This window comes from Rhamphochromis longiceps, linkage group LG10 (genome assembly GCF_057381845.1).
Source record: "Rhamphochromis longiceps isolate RC_006_pf linkage group LG10, R_longiceps_female_GT1.1, whole genome shotgun sequence".
Lineage (NCBI taxonomy): Eukaryota > Metazoa > Chordata > Actinopteri > Cichliformes > Cichlidae > Rhamphochromis > Rhamphochromis longiceps.
Genome location: NC_140566.1, coordinates 4,806,207 through 4,827,516, shown reverse-complemented (window position 1 = coordinate 4,827,516; position 21,310 = coordinate 4,806,207). Strand labels below are relative to the sequence as shown.

General features: G+C 41.6%; 1 protein-coding gene across 1 annotated transcript in view; it reads left to right on the top strand.

The window, feature by feature from the left end:
* jam3b (junctional adhesion molecule 3b) overlaps positions 1–21,310 on the top strand; it is a 56,018-nt gene that overhangs the window by 30,982 nt on the left and 3,726 nt on the right. Inside the window, exons 2-8 of the mRNA XM_085419949.1 lie at positions 17,931–17,999; positions 18,095–18,208; positions 18,293–18,445; positions 18,988–19,190; positions 20,497–20,596; positions 20,721–20,850; positions 20,936–20,990. Of these exons, the coding sequence (XP_085276075.1) occupies positions 17,931–17,999; positions 18,095–18,208; positions 18,293–18,445; positions 18,988–19,190; positions 20,497–20,596; positions 20,721–20,850; positions 20,936–20,990 (824 nt within the window). The remainder of the gene's footprint in view (positions 1–17,930; positions 18,000–18,094; positions 18,209–18,292; positions 18,446–18,987; positions 19,191–20,496; positions 20,597–20,720; positions 20,851–20,935; positions 20,991–21,310) is intronic.

Genomic DNA, 21,310 nt, shown 5'->3' with positions numbered 1-21,310 from the left:
AATAGATTTTGGTAGCCCGACTGGAAAAATCGCTAGCCCCAGGACGTCAGGCTAGCGATATTGCAAGCCCTGTATCTGATTGAGGAATCATGCATCTTTGGAAAAGAGAGTTTATTACAGAGAAATATCTCTTTCCAAAATAAAAGCTATACTATCCGCTTCTTCTGGGCTATATTCTCAGCAGCATAAGGAGAATCATGTGCTAACAGCTGTCTAAATGATTCGGCTAAAGTTAGTAGCATGCTTGTTGTTTTTGTCTTTGCACTAGGATGATGTCGGCGTAAATGTGCAGTCATATTCGTTGTGTTCCCACTAGTGCTTTCAGGTTAATCTCGTTGAAATGAACTTAACACCACAACACGGCAAATCTCCGTTAACGAGCTACCGCCGATCGCCCCGTGCATGGGGCTGGACGGCCAACACGTTAACGAGCTAACTGCGCTAACACACTAGTTCCCACCCATGTAATTGAGCATTGCATGGCACATCCAACATACTGTTTTACTTTAGTCCATGACTCGCTTACCTTCAGGGTCATACGTCACATGAAAACCAAAATAATTCCAAACGCCAGATCTGAATGAGGGTGGGGGAGGTGCCCTGCGCTCTTCCTTCTGACTATGCTGTCTGTGTTGAGCGCTCAGTGGATCTGCGCTCGACAGTGCAGCCTAGGTGGAGTAGTCGAACGCAGATTCACTGAGCGCTCAACACAGACAGCATCGTCAGAAGGAAAGTTGATAAAATAAATTACAAATGTTGTATTGTTCGATACATATGCGTACCGAACCGAAAGCACTGTATCGAACGGTTCAATATCGATACGAACATCGTTGCACCCCTAATAAATAAATAAATAAATAAATAAATAAATAAATAAATAAATAAATATATATATATATATATATATATATATATATATATATATATATATATATATATATATATATATATATATATATATATATATATATATATATATATATATATATATATATATATATATATGAGTGGAAGACAAAAATGAGTCAAAATCCAGAACAGATAAATTTTATCACATTTATTTCTGGACTTTAAGTTAAATCTTGGTCAGAGTTCTTCTGTTTCTTTGCAGGATACTGCGCAGGACCCTCAAGCTCCCAGGCCTCTGGTAGAGGACCCGAGCTTGAAGGATAAACCGCCCGCAGGGGCGTGCTGGGTGTTTTTTTAATATATATATAATATACACGTGTGTGTGTGTGTGTGTATACATATATATTAGGGGTGCAACAATACACAACATTCTCGGATCGGTTCGATACTTTGGTGTCACGGTTCAATATTTTTTCGATATAAAAAAATGTTCATCCCTTTTTGATTTGTCATTTATTAAAATTATAAATATATATTTTAACTCAAAAGTACAGTTTTTAAATTTAATGTTGCTGAAACAACAAAATAATAATAAAAAAATAAATTAATCTTGTTAAAATGACATTAACACCATAACGCGGCAAATCTCCGTTAATGAGTTACCGCGGATCGCCCCGTGCGTGGGGCTGGACGCCGTCAACACGTTAACAAGCTAACTGCGCTAATGCACTAGTTCCTACCAGTTGAGCATTGCGTGGCACATCCAATATACTGTTTTACTTTTGTCCATGACGCGCTTACCATCAGGGTCATACTTCACATGAAAACCAAGATAGTTCCAAACGCCAGATCTGAATGAGGGTGGGGGAGGTTCAATTTCGGGTAGCGTTGAGGCAGTTGCCATGTTGCAACTTCTGTCTTGCTAGCTTGCGCTGCGCTCAGTGGACCTGCACTCGACAGTGCAGTAGGGCTGCTCAATTAATCGAATTTTAATCACGATTACGATCTGGGCTTTCAAAGATCATTAACAATGACTGAGCCGATTATTAGCCCCTCCCTCGTGCTTTACTCTTGTGCTACTCCGTGTGGCAAATCGAGCGCACCTCTCTGCATTTCGAACACGCGTCACAACAATTAAGAGGACCCGAGGGAAGCTCGGAAAGCTAAGCAGAAGTTATTTGGAGAGGAGAGTGACTGCCGTTGTTTGAAAAGAGAGGTAAAAAAAAAAAACTTCAGTGGTGTGGAAACATTATGGGTTCGCGGAGTCTTTTTTATTTTATTTATTTATTTAGGACAGTGCATGTTAATGAACATAAATGTAAAAAAAATAAATTACATGAATGTAAACATGCCAGATTATAGCCAAAGGCTAATTTCCATCTGTTGTCCTTAAACATAAAAAAGTAGACATAATAATTCATAAAAATTCATCATTCATTCATAATAAAAACTCCATCACCAAACTTAGACATACACACATTCTGTTCCCAAATAAAACATTAAAACTATACAACTCATACATGATCACACACTTGATTTGTCCATAACCAGTTTTTAACCTTTGCCTTAAACAAATTGAGTGTAGAGCATTCTCTACTGGGTTGAGGAAGACTGTTCCACAGATGGCCACCCTTAACAGAGAGGACGTTCTGCCCAAATGCTGTCCGTCTGTGGGGTATAAACAAGTCTCCTCGGATTGTAGACGTGGATCAAGTAGACACAGTGTGTAAACTTTGCTCCGGTGTAGTAGCTGCACCACAGAGCAACACTGCAAAGTTCACTAAACATAGATCAGAATCAGAATCAGAATCAGAATGGGGTTTATTGCCAAATGTTGGGCAGGTTTACAACATTAGGAAATTGCTGCGGTGCTTCAGTGCAAACATAGTGTCATAAATAGCACTTAAATAGACATGGAAAAAAATAAAAGTAGGGATAAGAATTAAAAGTGCTACGTGGAAAGATATGTGCATGAGATATACATGAGATATATACATGAGAATAAGAATTAAGAGTGCTACGTTGAAAGATATATACATGAGTGCAGGTGGTGATCAGTGCCAAACATGGAATGATGCAGTGACACAGCGTAGGGTCATGTGTTAGTGGCGGGTACAGTCATATGGTTATTGTTCATGTGTCCAACAGCAGAGGGGAAGAAACTGTTCTTATGGCGAGAGGTTCTGGTGCGAATGGACCGGAGCCTCCTGCCTGAGGGGAGCAGGTCAAACAGACTGTGTCCAGGGTGAGAAGGGTCAGCTGAGATCCGAGCTGCACGCCGCAATGTCCTGGAGGTGTACAGGTCCTGCAAAGATGGGAGTCTGCAGCCAATCACCTTCTCAGCAGAGCGCACAACACGCTGCAGTCTCTGTTTGTCCCTGATAGTGGCTCCAGCGTACCACACGGTGATGGAGGAGGTGAGGATGGACTCGATGATTGCAGTGTAGAACTGCATCATCGTCCGTGTTGGCAGGTTGAATTTCTTCAGCTGCCTCAGGAAGTACATCCTCTGCTGGGCTTTCTTGATGACGGAGGTGATGGTGGGCTCCCACTTCAGGTCCTGGGTGATGGTGGTACCCAGGAAGCGGAATGAGTCCACAGAGGTGATGGGGGTGTCAGTCAGGATGATGGGGGGGAGTGGGGCTGTGTGCTTCCTGAAGTCCACAATAATCTCCACTGTCTTCTGGGCATTCAGCACCAGGTTGTTGTGGCTGCACCAGGACACCAGACGTTCAACCTCCCTCCTGTAGGCAGACTCGTCCCCGTCCGAGATGAGTCCAATAACGGTGGTGTCATCTGCAAACTTGATTAGCTTGACAGACTGGTGGGTGGAGGTGCAGCAGTTGGTGTACAGGGAGAAGAGCAGAGGAGAAAGAACACAGCCCTGAGGGGAGCCGGTGCTGATGGTCCGGGAGTCCGAGACATTCTTTCCCAGCCTCACATGCTGCTTCCTGTCCGTCAGGAAGTCAGTGATCCACCGGCAGATGGGATCAGGCACATTCATCTGGGAAAGCTTGTCTCGGAGATGGTCTGGAAGGATGGTGTTGAAGGCAGAGCTGAAGTCCACAAACAGGATCCTGGCGTAGGTTCCTGGGGAGTCCAGATGCTGCAGGATGAAGTATAGGGCCATGTTGATGGCGTCGTCTACAGACCTGTTGGCTCTATATGCAAACTGCAGGGGGTCCAGGAGGGGGGCCGTGAGGGTCCTGAGATGGGAGAGAACTAGGCGCTCAAAAGACTTCATGACCACAGATGTCAGAGCCACGGGTCTGTAGTCATTTAGTCCAGTGATCCTAGGTTTCTTGGGGACAGGGATTATGGTGGAGGACTTGAAGCAGGCAGGCACATGACATGCCTGCAGTGAGGAGTTGAAAATGCCAGAAAACACTGGGGCCAGCTCGTTTGCACAGTGTCTGAGGGTGGCAGGAGACACACCGTCTGGGCCGGGAGCTTTCCGAGCATTCAGGTTCTTAAACTGCTTCCTCACATCTGCTTCATGAATATGAAGAGTTGTGGTGGGAGGAGGTGGTGTGAAATCCTCTTTTGTGTGGGGTGAGGAGGGGGGTGTTGTAGGTGAACGGTTTGAAGGTGGTGATGGCTCTATGGAGGGGGGAGAGGTGGGGGAATTAGTGTCCAAAGTGTCTCTATTGTTGGGGCCGTTGGAGGTGTGAAGGCTGCCTGATGGCTCGTCAAAACGGCAGTAGAAGTCGTTGAGGGTGTTGGCTAAGAGCAAGTCATCAGTGGAGTGGGGGGTTTTAGGCTTGTAGTTTGTGATATTCCTAAAACCTTTCCACACAGAGGCCGAGTCATTCTCTGAGATCTGCTGCTGCATCTTCTCAGAGTGCTGATGTTTAGCAAAGATGTTTACATTTTTCATTTATCTCTTATATTGCAAACATTTGCACTGTTATCAGTATTTGCACACTATTTTATATTATTTTTTAAAGTCATTATTCAATACATTGTTATTGTTAACCCTTTAAAGGCGGTCAGAGCGGCACGCTCCAGTTTGTGTAACTATTTTTAAATCCCTGTAGAACCTGAACCATGTAAGCTAGCGCAATATTTTTTTTTGCATATGAAACCGGAGGAGTTGTACTTACATCTTATGCCATCAGCTTGTCCTAGGTCACGGTTTCCTTCCACATATAGCTTTGCAAAAATTGCATAAAAAGTGCTTGCAGGAACAAAAACATAATATTCCAGAAACAGGCTTTGCCGATCCGATCAGCTGTTTGTAACACTTCCCACATTGAAACAGATGTCAGCGCGAACTATCGCATGTCCGCCATTTTCGCGGAAAATGTAGTTTTTTACTTGTAGGCCTTAAAAGCCTATACTAGTGTTTTTATAAGTCATGTTTACTTTTCTGAATAGTTTCTGGGATGCTTAGAACTCAAATTGCACTGCTGGAAATAGTTTATTTTTTTATGCACATGCTGTTTTCTTTGCAAATTTGCATCATAGGATTGTTTTTTTGTTTTTCCTGCAGTATATAAAAATTGCTGTATCTCCAAAATAAAACTATGAAGACACTCAAAATAAATTTCCTGCTGTTGTAAACTATTTTTTGCAACTTTTTTGTATTTAAAGTTTTGAGGGATAAACCTCTTAAATTTCTCCAAGTAGAAATATATGTAAAAAAACCAAAAACGATTTTCAATTTTTTTGTAGTTTATTGCACTTTTTTTGCAATTAATGTAGTTACTATGGACTTAATGCATACATATCATTAAAATATGGGCTATAACAGTTGTATTGATGTATAGCAACTTGAAATGCTCCCACAAATGGAACTACAACATGTAAAAAAATAATATAAGCTCTGGCGGACTTGGTTCTATGGTAGGTCTTAAAGGGTTAAATAAATATCGTCAAATAATCGAGATCTCAATTTCAGTGAAAATAATCGTGATTATCATTTTTGCCATAATCGAGCAGCCCTACAGTGCAGCCTAGGCGGAGTAGTCGAACGCAGATCCACTGAGCGCTCAACACAGACAGCATCGTCAGAAGAAAAGTTGATCAAATAAATAAAACATTTTGTATTGTTCGATACATATGCGTACCGTATATATGAGGTGCAACGCTACACAAAATTCACGGTTCGGTTCGGTTCGATGCACACACACACACACACACACACACACACACACACACACACACACACACACACACACACAATATTATGAGTCATTAGACAGGTTATTCTACAGAATCATGAGTCTGTTATATATCTTGACATTTTCTATACGACTGATTTATATCTTTAAAGGAGAGAAATAAGTACAGTGCTGTTGTCAGTACCTTTGTGTCAGCTTATATTTTCCTGCAATTTATCAGGAAGGTTAAATCATAGACACACTGGCTAAAAATCCTGTTTTTAATGGGAACAAAAGGGCTGCATAGGAAATGGATAAAGTTAAGTTCCCCCAAGCACCAGACGTCCATGGATGTTGTTTTCTCGGCTTAATGTGGTCAGTCAGTCGTGGCCTTTATTTAGTCCAAAAATAGTCACTGAAAATTGGGCCGTGCTTAATCCATGAGATTTGATCCAATGTAGATGGGTCCAGCAAAAAGTTGCTGAGAAGACAATTTGGTAGACTTCTCAGTAGCCTTGAAAAGTGAAAAGGCGTGTTATCAGATTGTTTAGAGGACATGATGTACGAGGCTTCTTTCTAATCCAGCGAACCATTTTGCACTGATTTGACGTCTTTCGCAGTTCTGCTGGAACATAACTGTCTAAGAAGACCATTTCTGAGACGTCCTATTACACCTAGGTGTTTTTTTAAAAGTTGAAAGTTTTAGATTCGGCATTCGCAAGTTCAATCGAAAACTGTTGAGCTCACAAAGAGCTCTAAAATCTGGAGTGCACATCTCATATTTTGGTGGTATAGTCCCACATAAATGTACGTACCGTGTAACATGTGATGAAAAAGGACTAAGTATTAATATTTTACAGTTCTTAAACAAAGAAGAAGTGCAAAAACAGAAAGACATCCATGTACAGTTCAGCAAGGTGCAGGAGACTGTCAGCATATTTAAGAGAATAAAAAACAGGCAGCACAAAACGGTGTGTTTTAATCTGATCTAACGTGTCTTAAATAGAGGAAGGGGTCTGGGAGGGGTCTCTGCTTGCTTTTGTGTAAAAGTCACTACATGCCTCTGCTCTTAGGGACTTAGAAATGATGAAAAGAGAATGTAAAATGCTGATTTTACAAGGATGATTTTATAAGACTGGAAAAAAGATGTTTTTTTTACCCTTCACTCAAATGTAAGCATTGCTTGGAAGTTTTAAATACTAATTTTGCCAGGTGGGATTCTCTTATGAGAGACTGAAAGGTGAGACCCGAGTCTTCTAAAAGCTATTAAAAGTTGAAAGAGACTTAAAGGGTGGTAATGTGAGGATAATGTGAGTCGTCTTAAATGTGTCCATGTTTCCTAAACTGTTCTTGAATCCCTTAATGCGGCGCATTCATTGCAGTGACTGCCATAGTGGCAAGTGAAAGGCACTGTAAGGTGGAGGAGAAAAAGTTGCTTTTCCTCCACTCTGGCCCAGTCCTGTGAGCCAGTCATACTTAGCTTGAGGTTAAAGTGAGAGCAGGCCAGATGTAGACATTAACACTGACACAAAGTGACAGGTTCCCAGGCATTCAGTGACACCATCGGTTCCTCCCCGTTCCTCACCCCCTCCGTCCTCTCATTGGCTCAGGCCGAGTCTTTGACCCTCCTAGATCAGAGGGCTCACCAACACGAGACCTAGTCGGACTTGTAGACCATGGCTCGCAGCAGCCTCGTATGTAAATGCGGAACAAATTAGTATACAAGTCCTTGTAGGGAAAAGTAAACCATGTTTGTGTGCACCTGGAAAAGATATAATCTCTTTGAACTTTTAGTCAGACAGAATGAGTTTATTCACCAGGGGTCGAATAGTTGGTGGAAATAAAAAGCTTGTCTGAAACATTGCTCTTAGTCCAGGATGAGCAGGCTAGAGGGTGACTTAGTGTAACCGTCAGGATTCCTGGCTTTATTTGATTTAAACGCATCGTTTTAGGAAATAAGGACGACCCTTTTAAGTTAACTTTTTTTTTTTTTTTTTTTAATCTATACCCACAAACGTAGATGGATAAGCATGCATCTCCCTCACCTCCGCTTCCTGCTCTTTGCTTTCATCTGTTTGCTCCTGTGCTTATTAAAACTGATTGTGTCCAGACCGCTTAGCATTCTGTACACACTCTTGGCCTGGACACTTTCATCTCTGAACATTATGATTCTGCAGGCTCAGTGCCACTTGGCCACAGTACAAGCCACTGTAACTGGGCTGATTCAAAATACTGGAAAGTCCTTACCTTAAAGGAACAGTTCAGCCTATTTATGTGCTGTCCTGTAAAGGAACTTAGTTTCTTACTGTTCGGATGTCTATATGATAAACGTGAAAATACATTCTAGCTTAGCACAAATAATGAAGAAGAATGATGAGTTCATATGAATGCAATATTGTATTCAGTGTTATTTACTGAGCAGATTCTATTTTATTGTTTAACAGAGCTAAGTTAGTTGTTGGCTGTAGCTTTCACATTTAAATGTGAAATTAAAACTACTTTGAGCAGCTCTCTTGGGATGAAAACATATTTGATTTGTCAGATTTTTCCTTCCTGTCACATTTGTGTCTCTTTCTGGGATCAAACTAAGGAGCTCCTGTTATTGGGCGGTTGTGTAAACCACTATGCTGTGGCGCATCTTAGCTTACCTGCTAGCAGTCTGTTAAATTGGCTTGTGTTTTTTTCACAGAACCCTACCAGAAGCATATCAAATCACCCAAACAACTAGAGCTGGGCGATATGAGATTTTTTCATATCACGATATGTTTTTTTCATTTCAGGCGATAACGATATATATCACGATATAAGCCAAATAACTATATTTGTAAGATTTAAATGTGCCGTTGCTCACAAGTAAAATGTGAAATAATCAGCAGCTTGTTTTTATTTAAATATTTATTTCCCATAATAAGTTCAACAGGGTAGATGTACTTAAGGAACATGAGACTTTTTCAGATAAATAAAGGCAAATATTACAAACTACACAAAAGGCAGCCGCTAAAGCGTTTAAGTTTCAAAATAGAACAAACGAAACAGACTAAATTGTCAATTCCACTTAGAAACAAAATATTAATTCTAAAAATAAATCTTAGTTTGTTTTACAGAAGAACAGACAAAACTGACTAACTTTTGTCAATATCAAATAAACTGAGAACTAAAAGGAAATTCTCAATCTCTCCTTGTTGTATAGCTGAGCTTTTCAAACAGTTTTAACAGTTACTTTAGTCTGACAAAAGCCGAATGACGAATTAGCGCTTCCAGTCAGAGACTGAGGCTACGTCCACACGTACACGGGTATTTTTGAAAACGGAGATTTTCCGTTTTCGTTTTAAAAAATAATCCCGTCCACACATAAAGGCAGAAATAAAGGAAAACGCTGCTATGAACATGCCAAAGCAGCAGGTGGCGCTAGATTCCTAACCGTGCAGAAATGTTGGCCAATCAGAAGTCTAGAAGCCTCGGTGGGAAAAAGTAAACAAAGCTGGGGCATAGAAGCAGAACCGAGTCGTATGTGTGGACGGACAGTAACTGTGTATATGTAAGCATTTAAACACTGCAGAGAGTAGAATTAACAGTAACAGTATTGTAGAAATTCATTTCACCGAAACAATAACGTGGCGCAGTGTGACGCATGCACCAGTTTATTGTATTTCCAGACTTGCTTTCGGCACAATTTACAGTGCACGCTACTCTGTTTTTTGTCAGACTTGAAATAGCCGAAATACCTTCACACTACGGAACTTCTATGGCTCTTCCGTTCGACAATCTCTCCGGCATTGGAACCATCATCTGTTTTCTCTTCGGTCACGCTCGGTTGATTTTTCTAGTCGGCACACTCATTTCCTCCATTACGCGCTGGCTCCATTACCCGCTGGCTGCTTCCCAAACAAACACACGTGCGGCTTGGCACTTGTGCTGTACGTAACAAGTCACGCGACGTGACGCTGTGGCCGTGATTGGTTCGGCTCTGCGCTACTTAATTTGGATTGGCTGACCTTTTTTTTTTTTTTTTTTTTTTTAAGAGGACAAGAGTGGCGAGGTCTATTGCGATAGCTTAATTTCTCTATCGAGTAAAAGTTATATCGCGATACATATCGTTATCGTTCTATCGCCCAGCTCTACAAACAACATTACATAACGTAAAGTTAGTGATCCAGTCTGTCACAGAGTGGATCCACAGAGTGGTCTGAGCTCTGGGGAGGCCAGTCCATGACTGATCACGTTCCACTGTGTGTTCTTCTGTCCATGTATGATTTTACTGGTGGTGTGTTTAGGATCATTTTCAATCAGACACTTCCACATGGTATTATAGATCAAAATCCGATGGTATTTTTTTGTATTCGTAAATCCATTAATTCTCACGAGATCCTCAACACACAGGAGGGAGAGGCTGATGATGGGACATGGGTGCCTCCCAGTCACCATGAACTCGTCTGTATAGCAAAGTATTCTAGAGTGAAACATGAGGCCATCTGTCCAACAGCTAAAGCCTGGCTGAAATTAGGTCACGCAACAGAACAATGGTCCGAACCAAACCAGCTAATCTACAGCAGAATTGCTGTAAATCAGAAGAATCAACATGTTGCAGTGGTCGAATCACAGTCCGAACCGGAACCTGACTGAAATTCTGAGACCATGAGATATAAACATAAACAAATGGTGACAAACCTCAAACAACTGAAGAATGGCGGACCAAAATTCCCACTGAGAGGCTGATAAAGTCATACTGAAAATCCATCCATCCATCCATTCTCTTTCCCTTATGCTTTTCAGGGTCGTGGGGGGGACTGCAGCCTATCCCAGCTGTGCTAGTGCGAGAGGCAGGGTACACCATGGACACGTCATCATAATGAAAATGATTACTTCAAATTATTGCTCCCAAAGGTGTTCAACAAGCTATTGAATTATTGGGTGTACTTAGTTTTACACAGGACTGTATAGCACACATAGACAACTCTGACAGTAATACAGTAGATTAAGTGAATATTGATGTAAATTACAAGCTCGGCAGGAGAAAAACAGGCCGCGTGTCGTATCACATTGTTGTATGTCCTGCTCAGAGGAACAGACATCAGTCAGTGAAAGATTGTTGAAAGAAATAGGTTCTCTCCAGTCGATAGAAACTGGTTTTCCCAAATGATCGAACAATGAGATTACACAGCGATGCATCATTTTAGGAGTTATTCCTCTATAATGTCCACATGTTTTTTCAGAGCTCCCAGCACACATAGACACTGGTGGCTGGGGATAAGGTTTATGTGGCACACCAGCCCCGTTGGATGGCCACAGCTGTGACAATACAACCTGGGGTCATGGTTCGTGCCAGCAGCCCTAAAACCTTTCCCTTGTAAGAAAGTTTCTGAGATCTGTTTAGTCACTTTCACCCACAGCTACCAAAACAGGTGGGATCCTGTCAAGCACTGGTCATCAGTCGGTGGTGGGAGGGAGACGGCGACTAAGAAAGAAACAGAATCCAGTTACTATGGAAATATCAGCAATATTGCTATGGGAACTGGAGCACCAGAGCATGCTTTGTCTAGGATCGAGCTGTAATCGTCTCTGAGAAAGAAGCTTATGGTAATATGCGATGCTCTTATGAATTAATTTGTCAGGCTTTGTGTCCCAGCTGAAATCATAGACTTTTATCAAATGGAAATTAGCATCTCCTCAGGACAGAGTATGCACAACATGAGAGAGATTCAGCAATACACTGTTCAGCTTGGTGCTTACTTCCTGTCAGGGCACCAGTGTCTCAGTCCATAGCTTAAAGAGCTATGGACTGAGAAATATTACTGTTTACAGTTTTATAACTCTCATAGAACTACTGGGTACTATATAGAAGTTGTATAACAAATAACAATGTAAAGGTGCAAAATAACACAAATCTGTGACTACAGACTATAGTATGTATTGTGTTTGTTTTACTTTTAGTAGTAAGTTGTCCCTTATGGTGACATCGGTATAACCCAGTCCTCTAAATGTCATGGTGTGGTTTTATGTTTTATTCCTTTCAACACTTTAAAAATGTCACTCTTCCCTGGTTTGACCTGATCCTGCTCGGAGCTTACGTTGAACTTTTATGCACACTGACCACAAATGTGCCGGTCATGTGCCAAAACCAGTAACCCAGTTTGTATGAGAATATAAACTGGGTTACTGGGCGCTTTCTGCAAAGAAATTCCAACAGAAACTCCTTAAAGCGATGCTTCAGTAAAGCCAGAATCAGAACTGTCTTTGCACGGTGTTGATTGTGAAGGGCATGTCTTTATTTGGCTCTCTAATGCTACAGTCACATTAGGCAAAACTAGACCATGTGCAATAACTTGTTGCCAAGGGAGGAGGTCTGTCATGCTCAGTCAGTTAAAGCAACGTTAATGTGTCATAAAACAGAAATAAAACAAGTTGGCAAACATGTACAGCCTGTCTAGAAATAGGAAATCTGCAAAATTCTTCATGTTACAAGTCTGTTGCTCTTTATGCTCACACACAAATTCACATTATACAGAAATTTATCTTAACTACTAAAGTTCAGTCTTCAGCCAGAGCCTCAAAGATGTGAAGCCTCAAAGATGTGAAGCTCTGACTGAGAGAAAAAAAATTGACTAGTTGCAGGACGGCCTTGCTTTTATATTGGAATATAAGTCCTTTACTGCAAAGAGATGCATTGCAGACAACTTAAGCTCATCAGCATAGCCTGACTCAGATTGATTGCAATGTACTGGCAGTCTGTCTTCTTTTAAAAATTAGGAGACTGCAGCTGTTTGCAAAATTTCACCAATCTTCAAGCGTGATCGTTAGGAGGCTTGATACCTCCCACCAGGCGACCTGTGCAGTCACCCTGCAATCAAAGGTGGTCGCCCAGTGGTTGAGTTAATCATTTCAACTACTTGAAATCAGCCACCAAATATGAATAAAAATCAAAACCAGACAACGATCAGTTTTTCTTAGTCAACAGGAGGTTGCGGTCATCTTTTTAATCTAGCGTGACCGAGCCATAAGGAGCATCACTTGGTGCGTGACTTTATTATGATAAAGTAATTTCTGTAATTTTAGAAATTATTTTTAAAAAGTTTATTTGTGCTGATCCAATTCAAGAAAAAAAGTTTCATGACAAAAAAGGGGAAAAAAGGCAAACATGTCTTTGCCGAACATGTAAACAGTGATTTTTAACCAAGATTTGGTTAAAACGTCAAAAGGCCTGCAAATTAAAAGGCAGCGTCGCTGTGAGGGGACACTGTGGGAACAGGAGTTTGGTTCTCGTGTCACTTACATGCTTCATTTCTCCACCACCGCACACTCGTACTCTTCAGTAGTGATGTTGTTGTTTACTTCATTGGTTAGCTTGTTTACCTATGTTTAAATTGGAATCAAGATGCTGAACACCTATTAGCGGTATGTAGGTCATGTTGTTCATGTAACAGTAGCTATGCGACATTTGATGTATGTTCTTTTAACCATTCTGTGCTTCTACACGTGTTTGAATGCACGTGCTCATCCTGCGTCTGTGTGGAAAGGCTGTAAAGCTAGTCTTTGGTGTCTTTAAAGCAGAACAGAAAATGTGTGACACTATAGTAATGTTAGTAATGCTTATCATACAGTCTTGGAGAAGTCAGTGGTTGGTGACAGGCTGTGAAAGGAGGAGGAGGGTCCTTCTTTTCTATTAAAGATTCCATATAACATATAATATTAAAAGCTTCTTGGGTGTCCCATTTGCTTGTAGACAGTCAGAGTTGGCTGAGAGGATCAGTGCAACTCAAGCAGGTGAAGACTTTCCAAACAGCAACTGTTGATAGTATGCAAAACTGGGTGTGCGTACTTTGATGTTTGAGCTTCCAAAGGGTGTGGGAATATTCTCCAAGGGCACGAGGTAGAGATGTTCCACGGGGAATATCACCGGTTGCCTAATTGAATCTTTCTATTTATGATACCGGCCTCATCTCGCCGGATTTACAGAGCAGCGGTACAGGAAACAAGCGCGGCGTCCCAGGGGAAACCACTGAAAGAATGGAGGGGTTTTTTTTTTTTATCAAGGAATAACCAACTCCTCTGTGCCTATTGTATTATTCAGTGATGTAAAACCTGGGGTGGGGTTTATGAGGGCTTTACACCAAGATTATAGAGAAAACCCTGCACCCATCATGGAGGCAGCAAGGAAGATTAAAAGAAAAAAACTTTGATGCAGATTTGCAGATTCCCTGATCTCTCACAGCTGTGTCCAACCAAGAAGCAAAAAAGAAAATAATTCCATATGTAGGTCACTGAGCACCTGCATGGTTTAAAAGCTAAGAATTGACATTACACCCAGCTTACGCCCGGACCCGGTCACGCACTGCTTAGCTATAACACATAGAGTAAGAGTTGCGTCCCATTTTCATGATGAAGACCTGAACCTCTAACTAACTAATTATCACTGGCTTTATTGATGCAGGAGAGCAGAAGAAGACCTGAGAGGCTATTCAGGGATGGCAGAAGACAGACAGGATGAGTTTGGCATGATCAGGGAAGGATGTGTCAGACAGGCTGGAGCAGAGATGGGAAACACCGCTCTCATAACATCCAGTCAGCAGTTCCTGATACTTTGCTAGCCAGTCCAGCTGTGGCTCGCTGTTACAGAGCCGGGAAAGATGCAGTCTTTGCTGAAAGGATAGAAAGCAGTTGTTGGACTGTTCGGCTTTTATTTTATTCTGGGGTCAAAACATGTGACGTTCTTGCTGATAGGAAGCAGTTTGGTTGCTCATAGGGGGTCTATCTGTATTATTGGAGGGTCTCTACCCTACGTTATATTAGAGGCCAGCCTGTTTGAGTGGGGGTTTAATATGCATTCTTGGACAGCTGTTTCCACAGAAGACCTCTCAAGCTTTTTATCTCTACGTCAAGCTCACTTAGGAACCTAATCTGCACTAATACTGTCTGAAATAAGGAGGTGGTCAGGGAATGGAGGGGACTTCATTGCCTCTCTCTAACTGTAGATGAAACTGAATGCTGTGTTTAATGGAAAGTCGTAGAACTAAATAACTTAATTTTAATCATTCACAAAGAACTTCTGGTTTTATTACAACACACCATCGACTCTTGCCATTCTCGCAAGCTTGGATTCAGTATTAGGTTATGCAGTTTGCAGTGCCGTTGAAATTTAAAACCAGAATTAAGCAGTGGCATTCCATCACGTGTACAAACTTTTGTCAGTAAATATAGTGCATGCATGAATGAAGAAGCTCTGGATTCAGTCATCGTTGCACTGCACATGTAAAGCAAAGATTACCCTTCAGTGATTCTTCTTCAAATGAAATAACAAGAGCCGAGCTCAGGTACGAGGAGCTCTCAGTAACTGTGGAGGCTGGGAAGCATTTCTGCTCTGCGCACAGCCTTTTTATGCGCGCAGCGCGGTGGAGTACAAGTTAAAGAGGCGACATGCTTTCACTGGATTACCACATTTCTGTGAAAAAGTGCATACTCTAATTCTGCTCTTGTGCTGCTCTTTGTTGAAGTTCTCAGTCATACTTTCTGGAGCTGTAGGAAACTTTTTTTCATTTGGTGTTGTGAAGACAACTCTGTCCCACTTGGGACCAAACTTTGCCTTCTGTGTTGCTGTGTAACACAAGCAAAAAAATCAAATATGTCTCTGTATTTATTTAATATTTATTACAGTCCAGAGCGCCGTTGTACTGCTGAACATTTTCCTTCAAATAGCTTTGAATGTGAGTCTGCATGCATTTGACATCTTTTCTGCTTTATTTTTCCCTTCCTTTGCCACCAAGAGTTCAGGGTAAGTTGTAAAGCAGCGCCCTGAAGCTGAATTTAAAGTCTTGCTGTTGACCTTCTTAGCAGTTCAAATATGTGAGTGAAGGAGTATTTGAAACAGTGTTTTCTAATTAAAGAACCGTCTGTTATCATCCTGGTTTTTGTGTAAAATTTCATATGATGAGCGTAGCCTGGCTATGCAAAATTAGTAGCCTATAACGGTACTCGATGCTAAAATAGCCATATTTAGTCTCAGTGTGAGCCTGGTGCACAAAACGTGACTCCTAGAATTAAGCTTATTGTCACACATAGGTGCAACCGTTTCTTTGACAAGGTTTTATAACAGTCAGCAGCTAAAAACAAGCTGTCGTCTTGTTATGATCTCCGGGAAGACTGTGGGCTAATCAGCTTATCCTGTCTGCTTTAGCAGGTGACCCTACACACTGCTGTGCATCCAGATGACAGCTGGTGGAGGTCACGTTATCCCTGTTTGAGCAGGTTTCTTTGATTGAGAGGCCCAACACCCTTTCCACCACTAATTAGTAACTGACTGCACCAACTGTAAATATTTTCTGCAACTTTTAGGTGTGGGTTTAAAAATACTTTAAACAGGGGATTGGGTGGAGAGACTGGGGAAAGGTTTTAAAGAATAGCAGGAGCTGCATTTGGCTTCCTCGCCGTGCTGTAATAGACAAGCAGTAAGTCTAAATATTGTTATCTTGATTTCAAGATAACAGAAGTCGTGCGTGACGGCTCAAATTTGTGTAGAAAAACATGTTAGTGCAGTCATTTTTAGTTTTCCACAAGTTTTTAACAGATTTGTAAAATATTTGTTTTTTGTGAAAAGTGGTCTAATAAAGTTGTAACGTTGCACCTTTCAATGTACGTTTGCACACACTTTCTACTACTACTTAGCCAATCACACACACATTTTTACAGTACTTTGATCTATACCCAAGCACTTTTATATAACGATCAATCCACCGCCCGTCCGACTAGTAGATGACCCACTCTATGAGCTGAGCCACATCCTCCATAAAGATGAGGATTTCAAACCTAGCAACACTGTGCATCATACCTTGGAACTGTTTTGTGCCGGTGAAACTTGGTGACAGCTGGGACTTCCAGCTGTACAGTAATCCCAAAACTGCTTTTGGAATGGATACCATTAAGTTCCCAGAATGCCTGGACTACACTTAAAAGCCAGGTCCGTACCAGAAAACCAACCAATTTAAATGAGTGCTACCAATTCTGCCGAAGAAGAGTGACCAAATATCCAGCTAGAATTAGGCCAGAAAAAAGCTACAACATACTGAGGGACATTTAACAAAATATTAGTAGGGATGTAGGCCTATATTTGAGCCTCTGTTTAAGTATACTTTGGCCATTCTGTATATTTGAGAAAATCCAAAATAAATTCAAACCTGTGCAACCAAATCTTATTTTTTAAAGCCATTAAAGCTGTATAATCATTCCATCCTGGAAGAAAACAGAACAATTCAAAGAAATCATTAAAAGCCCAAATTACCAGGATATTCATGCCTATGAGAGTATATAACCACAACTGTATGTCTGGACTCTATGTAGCCTGTTTACTGTGAGCCAGAGTACTAGATATGATTGCAGCATCTCGATAGTGTTTGTTCAATAAACAAATTTAGTAAAAATAGATTATTGGTGACTCTGCATCCATGAGCCAGGCCATCATTTTATCTCCCTGCAAGTGTTGATGAGCAGGCTGGTAAGTTAACTTTGACATGGAAATGACTTTGTGTGAATTAATTTGCTGACCAAAGGCTGTCGAGATGATTCATCCATGGCCCATTGTTTGCACTTTTAGTCCAACACTGGCAGCATCGGGCTCAGAGAGAGAGGAAGGGGAAGGTAGAAGCAAGGATAGAGGGAGAGAGTAGGGCTCAGCAAGCTGTTGACCTACTGGTTTGGTGAGGTTTCCCTGAAAAGGGCACATGCCTCCCCGCACTGTGCATAGAAACAGCACACACACACCCACACACAGTGGTTTAACCAATACAGCTAAAAAGGGAAGATATTAACAGAACGAGGGCAAATAGTGCCTCTATGTTTAGATCATCACAGTTTTGTAGGAATTGACATTTAAGTTCCCTTTTATTGTGTCAGTGAAATTTAAGATGAGTGTTAAAAACAAGCCCAGCATCAGCTGGTATTGTATCATGACAGTCTGGAGAGTTATGTTGCCTTCTTCATCTTGCTTTGCAGGCTACCTGAGCGTGTTGGCAGTCGTGCTGAAGACAAATAATGCCTCACCGTGGACAAATGAGTTTGACAGTAAGAGCTCGAGACTGACGACCCTCAAAAAAAATACAAACCAGTCATTGATCTTGAATTAATGTCCTCGTATCACTTCCCGTTTCTGCTTACAGAAGTTGAGCTATCATGTGTGATTGAGTCTATTTCCACAATCAATCCCAGAATTGAATGGAAGAAGATAACAAGCGGGGGGCCAAGCTATGTCTACTTTGACAAGAAGATCTATGGTAATACATGAAGTAGTCTGTAAATAGTTTCTATATGTTACATATTTTTAAATATTCACCTTTGCTGTGTTTTTATTCTGGCAGGTGACCTTGAGAACAGAGCAGTGATCAGAGAACCTGCCACGTTACTGATAACCAACGCCACGAGATCAGACACAGCCAAGTATCGATGTGAGGTCACTGCTGCAGAAGACCAAAAGGCCTTTGATGAGATTCTGATTGACCTGGTTGTAAGAGGTACTTTAACCTGCCTGCGCCACTGATCACTCTCTCTCTTACTGATAACTGCCAGAAAATGCTTCTAAACACAGAAAGCAAGTCATTATTGCGCCCTCAAAAGGACAGACCTCGCTCAACGATTCGCACGTCGGATGCTGTAAGATGAAACCGTGTTGTAGGTTGCACCAACCCTTTGGCATACATGTGAGGATGCGTTGTGACCAGACCTGCCCAGCTGCAAAGGCGTGTTCTAGGTTATAAAAGGAAACCTCTGAAACTGCATCTGCTCGGAATTGCAGTGCTAAAGAAAGCAAGCGCCGCGTGTTTTGGTGGCGTTTTCTGGCATGGCGCGAAAATCACGTTCCCGTCCACTCCCTGTCAATCCTGGCAGTCCAGTCAAACATCAGGGTCAGGGTGACATTAACCTTCAGAGTCATAAAGCCAGCAGCGTCGTGTCGATTGTGTTGGTTTATTTCTCCCCGTTGTTTACAGAGCAGAAAAGCCCATCTGTGCAAACACTCGCTACAGCGACAGTCATCGTATGTTCTGTTTCCCCACAGTGAAGCCAGTTGTGCCAAAGTGCAGCGTCCCGAAATCGGTGCCTTTGGGGAAGTCGGCTGAGCTGAGCTGTGTGGAGGAGGAGGGCTTCCCAAAGTCTCAGTACCAGTGGTTCAAGAACATGGAGGAGATCCCCGATGACCCAAAGACCAGTGTCAAGTTCTTCAACTCCTCATACACGCTCAGTACAGAAACAGGAACTCTGGTTAGTACTCGTGTGTGCGTGTGCTCGGACAAGGGCAGATATGAGCGCCAAGGGCGGGGCAGCAGGGACGGTGGCCTGACGCCCAGGGGTGGAGGCAGATATTTTGGGGAGACAGTTGATGGCGTGAGAGGGCTTGAGCCATGAGGGGAATCTGCTGTCCTCGTTTGCACATTCCTCTATTCTCTCTTGCTTTACAGCACAGCGAAGATGTGACACACGCTCACCGTTTGTCTTTAAGTGAACGTACTGGACGACAGTGCTGTAAACTAAGGAGGTTTAAGGAATGTTTTTTTCTACTGTTCTTATCTCGTTATTTTTAGAGTGCTCCCTGTAAACACAGTAATCACTCCTTTGCTATTTCCACATGGGAGAGGAATGGCAGCCAACTGATGCAGAGATTGGAACTGGTGAAATAGTTCAGAAGGGGAGTGTCAGCTTTATTCTCTTTAAAAAGCTGGAACTGAAACTCTTTGTAATGCTCTACTAATATTTACAGGTTAAAATACCTTAATCTCTTAAACAGTTGTATTTAAATTCAGTCCAAGTTTGATTTTTAATGTTTGGATCACGTCATCGTGATCATTTCCTGCACTCTCGATGTATTTAGACACCTAATCCACCTGCAATGTTAACACCTGTACTTTGACGTTCAGGCTTTTTTAACACTTGGAAAATGGGTGACGGTAACTGTTTGAAGATGACAATTTGTCTGAGAATTATTCTTAGCGTTATAAGTGTGTGTGAGAGGTGGGCACAAACTCAACAGATGCTTTTATTTTACTTTACGCTTCACTTTGAAATCACTGATATCAGTGTGTTTACATTTATTTGATCATTTTAATGTGTAATGTTTAGAATAACTTGAGGGGCATGAATGTCCGTGCAGTTACCACACACTGATGATCCAAAAGACGCCCAGTCATTTTTAAATGTAAAGTTTCACTTGTATGACCAGGGTGAATATTATATATATATATGTGTAAGATGTAGCTTTAACTCCGTCCTTCGCTGAATCCAAAGTGCGCAGCAGACAGCAGTCTGTTTAATTTTCCTATCTTGCATCTCTTCACATGCTCATGGCACTGTCTCTGTATTTGCACAATGCAAATCTCTACCTGTCTGTCCCCTCTGCTCACAGTAACGGTCACTACAGTTGTTTCCCTCTGTAACAGCTGCCTGTGCGTAGTTCCACTCACCTATATTTATCTATTATATTAATTAGAATAAAACGTCTGCATAAAAAAAGACTATGAGCTTCACTTAGGGAGTTTGCATTAAGCAGAGGTTTGTCTTTTGTCTCACACAGAAGTTCATTTCAGTCAGGAAAGAAGACGCAGGCGAGTACTATTGTCGAGCGAAGAATGATGCAGGGCACACTCAGTGTGCACCCCAGAAGATGGAAGTGTGTAAGTATGCATGTTTCCTTTGGAAATAAATCTGTTGTGTTTATTGAATGCAGATAGTACTAGATTTGTTGAAAGGAATCCAAACGTCAGTGTTTAAGTTTTTACTCGCATTTGAACTCCACAGATGATATTGACATAGTGGGGATCATCCTGGGAGTGCTGGTGGTGGTCGTTGTGCTCTTATGTATAACGGTGGGCATCTGCTGTGCTTACAAACAAGGCTACTTCTCCAGCCAACAGCAGACGGGGAACAAGTAAGATTCCAGACTACTAATGTAACTGTAACCAGCACCACTTCCACATGTCGGCCAAAAACCGGATGTGCTTTGTGTGTTTTAGTTACAAAGTTCCAGCTAAAGGAGATGGAGTGGACTACGTCAGGACGGAGGATGAGGTTAGTAGATAGTCTGGCTGTGTGGCCATTTGTACTTTTAGGCATTTTGTTGCTAAACGTCAATTGCAAATAAAGTGAAAATGCAGTCTGCTATACTGCTCCAGTTAGGTGCTAATATTTATGATTGAATGATTCATGTATCAATAAAAGTGATCAGGTACAAAGACCGGACAGAAAGTGAGTAAAAAAGTGTCCAAAGACAAACTTTGTTTCTGTCACTAATTCATTATGAAAACAGAATTCAATTAAATTCAAATTGGAGAAAAGAAATGAAAGTATTACTACTTGGTTGCTTTCTCAAAGCTTTCATTTGAAGGACT